The sequence below is a fragment of the Seriola dumerili genome, unplaced genomic scaffold, assembly GCF_002260705.1.
Source record: "Seriola dumerili isolate Sdu_G_001 unplaced genomic scaffold, Sdu_1.0 BDQW01028270.1, whole genome shotgun sequence".
NCBI lineage: Eukaryota > Metazoa > Chordata > Actinopteri > Carangiformes > Carangidae > Seriola > Seriola dumerili.
Window position 1 is genome coordinate 1 of NW_019202525.1, and position 7266 is coordinate 7266.

Sequence of the window (7266 nt, forward strand, 5' to 3'; positions counted from 1 at the left end):
GTATAGTAAGACATAAAAAGTCATAGTATAGCAAGGCATAACAAGTCATTGAATAGCAAGGTATAAAAAAGTCACGTTATAGTAAGATGTGAAAAAGTCATTGTATAGGAAGGTATAAAAAGTCATAGTATAGTAAGGAATAAAAAAGTCATTTTATAAGAAGGTATTAAAAAATTCATGTTATAGTAAGATATAGAATGTCATACTATAGTAAGGCATAAAAAAGTAATTGTATAGCAAGGTATAAAAAAGTCATGGTATAGTAAGATGTGAAAAAGTCATCGTATAGTAAGGTATTAAAAGGTCATAGCATAGTAAAGCATAAAAATTCATAGTATTATCAGGCATATTAAAAGGCATAAAAAAGTCATACTATAGTAAGGCATAAAACTTACTTTTCTCGTTCATTTGGAGAAAAAACAGCACATAGAAGACTACGTGCTTCTACTTTGAAAGGCAGAAATGGCGTCGTCAGCAGGTGATCACCTGTTTTCCGTAAATGGCCAAGTGATACAAGTAGATTTTCGTTCAGACTGGCAGAAAGAGTGTTTCAAAACTCAGTGTGAAAAAATGAAATTTACAAGCATTGAATTTAGATCCACAAATGTTGACAGTTAACCAAATTACAAAAAACATCTCAACTCAGTTTGCCTCTAATCGTATCTATCACAGAACATAATTTTGTTTCTATTTGCTGAGGTCAACACTACTGAGACTTCTACCATCAACCCAAAACTTGTGTTGGAGCTGGAGCGATGTGGAATTTAAAATACAAATCTTTTAATTTAAACCCCTTTGAACCTTGATGTAGATCTGTAAAGTTGAAAACTATTGTTTATCTACGTGAAATATGTCTGCAATAAAAGCTTTCACAATGTTGCTGCTCTAGTGCATGAAGTATGCTACTTTGTTGTATCCCCTCGACAGCACTAGTATTTGTTTATTGGGTCTCACAGTTACCAACTGATCCCAGCAGTATTTCTTTTATTCAGTGTTTTGTCTATAAAATGTCAGAGAATCCTGAAAATGTATATCACCGTTTCCCTAAGCCCAAATTGACTTTCAAGTCTCGCTCTGTCCAACCAACACAAAGAAATGCAGTTTACTATAATATAAAACAAAGAAAAGCAGGAAATCGTCACATTTGAGAACCTAGACCCAGGAAATTTCTGGCACTTTTGGTTGAAAGATGAATTTTCTGTTGATTGACTTATCGCTTTAGCTCTAACTATTATTACTTTCTAGAGACAATATACTGGTTATTATGTATAATGCACAGATGCCAGTATCAATACTTAATTGGGAGCTATTTTCTCAATGATAGTAGGAAATGAAATTAAGTTGAACTGACCATTTAAACTTTTTAAACTCACATCCATATCTGTATACTGCTGTTGCAGCAACTGTTGTCGAACAGACTACTCATTCTGCCTACAATTCCCACAGTCCACCAGGGCTGCAACTATCAATTATAAGCCCGTGTTGATTCCATAAAATTCCCTAAATAGACAGAAAATCTTCACTGAGAAGCTGAAACAAATGTTTTTGCCATTTTTGCTTTTATAAATCGCCTAACTAATCACTTAATTGACTCTGGACAATCTGAGTTTAATTAGGAACCATTACCTACTGAAAATAGAAAATGAAATCGAAATGAATCGACTCACATCTGAAGTTTTCCAACATCCTTGACTGCGTAGTCAGCTGCATCCATAGAAACTGGTTACACAGTCTACTCATTCAGCCTACAGTTCCCACAATGCACCATGTCTACACTTTTTGAAGTATATAGCAGTGAAAACCAGAAATAAAAGAAGCAGGAAGCTCAGAATTACAGACTCAAACCCAAAATCTTTACATTGACCACACGCTTGAGACCTCACGAACCTGTTAATAACTTGAAATGAATTACTCTTTATAAACAAGTATTTGTGATGATACTGAAAAGTTCATTCTTAACGGTAGCTGACAAAACAATCTCACAACATCTACAATACCATGACAACTGAGCAAACTATCTGCTGAGGAAGATCACATGATACGATCAAAAGCTCCAGAACAGGGCCTTTTGGTGAGATTTTTTTTGTGGAGTACCTGTGATGTTCTGTCATGTACATGTGAGATGTGAGGTGCAGCTCATTTTGTCCAAACATCATTTTGGTCACATAGCATCTTTAATACCACCATTATAATAATTAGGATATCAAAAGTATCGAGTATACATACATCATTTGCATTGCGGTACACAAATCTGAGCTGATTTATGTTTTTATATCTTTCATTCGTTGTTCTCAGGATCAACTTTTATTGTCTCGACATTGTGCTGATACATTGAATCGTCCTGAAGAACTTGACGCTATTTCAGGAAGGAGAACATTTAATTGGACATGTATTGTTAAGTAATATAAAAAGTTTTTTGATATTTCCAAATGTAACTTGAATCCTATAGTCTACTACTTTCCAATACCAATAATCAAGAATCTTGATATAAGCCAAACTAGAGTCCATGTCACCAAAATCAAAGTACTTCAGGTAGGTTTCTTCACCTCCTGTGGTCTTGATATTCTGTAGTTTTTCTTCTCTTTTTTTGCAGTAAAGTTCTTGAAGCTGTGGGAACAGTCTCTTGAAGCCATGCCTGTTTTTGTAACAGTCCCAGTAAATGGATTCTCAGGAGTCTGAAGATGTGTGTGTGTGAGTGCGTGTTTTTTTCATGTGTATGTATGTGTGTGTTGGCTGAGGAAAACGAGGGTCAAAATGGTGAAACACCTCTCTTCCTCTCTCCTCCACCACGTTCACGGTCTCAGTCTGTGCTGCCTGTCAGACGCTGGTGATGGAGGCCAGGCAGTTCGATGACTTCTGGAGTTTCTCAGGCTGTGTGGTGGGGGGCTCTGGGATAGCGCGAAAGCTGAATGGCAGTCCCATACTACTGGTGCCAATGTGGCCTGGGCTCAGCGCTGGATTCTGCCGTCTATTGCTTTCCACAATGCTGGATGTGTTGGATGCAAGGCTTTCACGTGTCCTGCACAACAGAAAGTTGAAAAGAAAGTCAAATGTCTACCATGAATTAAAATAACCAATTAATTTTATATTGTGTACAACACAAGTGGTGCTTGGTAAGAAAGAGGAATACCACAGAAACTATTTTAAAGCATATTTTGACTGAGAAAAGAAGCAAATTTAGTAAATGAAATTAATAAACAGAGCAAATTCCTTCCAGGAAAGAGAGAGGCAGTTCAAACATTTTTCATTTATCTTGAAAATATATACAAATACATAGAAAATAGATAATACAAATAGATTAAAGCAAGTGTCTGAATCTAAGCATAAGCTTTAAACCTGGAATAACAAAATTCTTTGCCACTTGGGGGCAGTGGAAACAGTAGAGTAACATTATCATTAATTTGGAGTCATGTTTCTGACCATTAGGTGAATTTAAGTCCAATATATAATCACCCTCTTTTAGTTCTATTTTTGGCCTCTACCAACTCCTGAGGGAAATATCTGTCAGATATTGTGGGGGCTGATGACAGATGTGACTGAGTTGCATTTTGAATAAACTCAGGATAGGTCAGCCTCTGCTGCTATTAAATCCTACAATGTTATGGAAATGTAATAGTAAATAGATTGAATAGTCTTTTAACTGTCAAGTAACTATTGCCGAGGTGCTTTACAAACTGCTGCACTGTGCACATGTTTCACTAAAGTAGCAGAAATAGCTTGCTAGTTCATTTGTTTGTCCAATAAGCAGTTGTTTGCAGCTGTTAATGTGAAGTTGAAACAATTCATCATGTTCATATGAAGTTTACTGTTTTATGCTTCTTATTATCACTGTATTGTTTAAAGTTGTGACAATAGTCTTTTATTGTTATATAGTTATTATTACACTTAATTTCAAAAGTCATTTTTCCATCGGGATAAAAAATGTCACTAGTGTACTTTACTAAACTACTTCACAGGTCATTCAAGTTAGACCAACCAACAGAATCAATGTAATTAATCATTTGTAAATATGCAGATTTAATGTTTTGCATCATGAATCTGGTGGTTATGAATTTTTTTTATAAGACTTTCATCTTTGTAATGAAAGTCGTCAGAATCTGTGTTTCACATTGTGAGGGTGGCCACACATTAATTTCCATATTAACAGTCGTAGGTGTGTGCTTTACCCAAAACCACAACCCAGGATGGAAACTGGTACAATGGTATGTGAGCGTAAAACTGCTGGACACCTCTGATTGAAAACAACATACTGTATGCCTAGACTTGTGATGGATTTTGCTGTGAGAACTATTATTGGACTGCTGTTAAAGCAGGAAGCTGGGGCTGCTTTAGCAAAAGAAGAGTGGACAGGAAACATGGGAAGAGGTGAGGGGTGACATGTAAAAAAGATCCCTGGGTAGAGTTGAACCATGGACATTGTTATTGCATGAAATGCTTCCTTACCACTTGGCTGCCGGGATGCCTTGACTGACCAATTATGTCATAAAACAGCACAATTGGAACAAGCCATATAAAGATGCTCTTAAGATGAGAACCGTAATGACGTCCAGATGTACAATTCTGCCTATTCAGTGTCCACGTCCGGACTGTGTACCCTAAGACCTCAACATACACATAAAGTTAAGACCTGAATTGTACTGTAACTACATAATCCAGCCTCCTATCCTCTGTTCTGATAGATGGGTCAATCATTTCACTTTGGATACATCACCAGCTACAGTGAATACATTTATACATTTATAAGAATGAGAATAAGAATAAGAGCCTCCAGAGTTACCACCATGACACCTTTCCTTTAGCTCTGGGGTGCAAAAAGAGTTTAAAAATTTTGGAATATATTTGGTCCTACTGTGTTCTACTTATGTATCCAAAACAGTTTTATGTAACACACAGTTCATTTTTGCACGTACCTGGGGGAGTTGAATCCACTGTCCACTGTGACACTGCTGCTGTCCATGCTGTCCAAACGGGCAGAGTGGGCCGACTTCTGGCTGCTGCTGTTCTCCGTCTCCTTGGGGCTGAGTAAGGTCAGATTGGTCTCCAGTTTCCGCTGCAGATCATGGTCCTTCTCTCGCTCTAGGAGCCACTGCATGGTTCCCTCCCCACCACCACCGCCGCCTCCACCGTTACCACCCACTTCCCCGTGGTCTTTGTTGTCCTCTGTTGTCGCCAACTCTTTGTGCGAGTCCTCCTCTGCCTCTTCTTCTTCCTCATCATCTGATACATTATAATAGTCAAAGGAGGCGGAGGGGACTGTTGGCTCTAAGCAGCCCTGTAAAACTGCAGGTGACGCTGAGGAAGTGGCTGAATTGGAAGGCTGCTGGGGCTCAGGATTGTCTAGGGCCTCTGTTGATTTGGCATGTGAGGCTTTCCGCAATGTGCCGGACTTGGTGTAGCTGCTGTCCACGTAGCCTGTGGACAAGGCATTGTGTGGAGGTTTGAACAAAGTGTCCTTGCTGAAGATCTCTTTCCTCTTGATCACCATACCGCCTCCTCCCCCTCCGGGATCTACATTGTGTTGGTGTGGCGTCAAACGGGCATTTTGCACCGGCTCTGGCGTCTGGCTTGGTGTCAGTCGCACCGAGCCGTTTTGTCCCTTTGCTGCCGACAAGTCCTCTTTGTACTCCATCGTATGTGGAGAGGTGAGGTGAGGCGTTTGGCGGTCAGCCGGAGAGCCCTTTCGGAGTCCCCCTGATGAGGTTAATGTGTCATATTCTGATTTTGCCTGAGGCGAAGGGGCAGTTAGGATTGTTTCATTTGACGTATTGCACTGGAAGTACTCATCTGTTGAGGGCTTAGGAGAAAGTCCCATTAGCTCATTGTACGTTGGCAAGCTGTCTCTGCTTTTGTTCCTCTCCATCGTACTCCGGATCCTTGACTCGTCCAAACTCCCTTTCCCCAAATCAGGCACATTAAAATCAGAGTGGAACTTAGCAGCAGAGAACATAATCCTTGAGTAGTGGGAGGACTTCTGCGTGGCCCGCAGGGTGCCGTCATCAGTGTAGTAATGACTACGCTCCTCCAGACTGGGTTCAAAGTCTTCTGGCGCACCCAGTGACAGGCCCTTGAGAGAGTTGTCCATGGACCGAGATCGTTCTTTAGCTTGATCGGACCTCTCATGACGCGACTTCCTGTCCTGATTGTGACTGTGACTTCTTTGCACTCTGGACTGGCACGTTCCACGTGATGGCTCTGGGAAGGGCATCTCTGTCCGTCTCTTGGCTAGCTCCCCAGACACGTCCCACTCGGGGGTAACAGGGCAGTACGATTCAGTAATGTTGGGGTTGCTGTGGACCAGGTATGTTGCACCTCCACTTCGCCTGCGCTCCAAGGTGTACATGGCCTCCCGAGGCGAGCGAACTAACGAGTGGCTAAAGAAGCGGTAATCTCTTTCCATGAACACGAGGTCCCAGTTTGAACCCTCAGATGGGTCTCCCCTAGAGGTCCGGGGTTTGCTATGAGAGCGGGACTTACCATGTGGAGCCCTCCGGTGGCCCCTCCCCCTCCTGCTGCGTGCACTGTGCTGGGCTGAAGACCCCGCCTTGTTCTTCTGCGTACGCTCTTCCTCCAGCCTCTTCATCACAGCCGTGTGCCTTGCCACATTCTCCACTGTTAGGTCGGGGTTGATTCGGCGGATGATCTCCATCTCCACCTCGCGGGGAATGGGTGTGGTTGGCACATCCTCGTCACGAAGAGGCCACTCCTCTGGGGGGAACTGGGCTGAGAAGGTGGCCAGCTGCCGCATTTTGTCCTTCTTGAAACTCAGTCTGAAGAGCCTGAGTCCAAACCTTTTGGATTGCTTCTCGCCAGTTCCGTTGCCACCACTTCCTTCTTTCTTTTTGGTCAGAGTGTCAGTTTTATAAGGGAAAGAAGTGATGCTTTTGCTCTTATCGGCTGGATCTTGAGGCGGCGGTTGCTGCTGGACAGGAGGGGAGGTGGGAAGTGGGGGGTAGGGGTATGAAGGTGGTTCTCCTCGGTGCTCCTTGGCTGACGTGCTCGGTGGAGGTTCCCCGCCGTTGTGATCCTTGGGTGGCTTACTTTGATAGGAATCTCCCCTGTGCTCCTTTGGTGACTTACTTTGGAGCGCAGAGGCGTGAAGTCTGGAGGGGTCTTCGCGATAGGAATTGTATGAGTCATTGTGATTCTTGCGAGGAGGCCTCTCTCTCAGGCAGCCAGGTGTAGATGGTGTGACATTGCCAGACTGAGGCGAAGTGCATTGCTGAGGTTGCTGCTGCTGCTGCGGCTGTTGTTGTTGTTGTTGTTGTT

General features: G+C 42.2%; 1 protein-coding gene across 1 annotated transcript; it reads right to left on the bottom strand.

Moving 5' to 3' along the window:
* Positions 1-2165: 2165 nt before the first annotated feature.
* Positions 2166-7261, bottom strand: LOC111240268 (storkhead-box protein 2-like; the record flags this gene model as incomplete). Its single annotated transcript, XM_022770228.1, has 2 exons — positions 2166-3019; positions 4911-7261. Coding segments are annotated over 2 exons (2553 nt in total), but the record flags the coding sequence as incomplete, so codon positions are not given.
* Between the last annotated feature and the right edge of the window lie 5 nt (positions 7262-7266).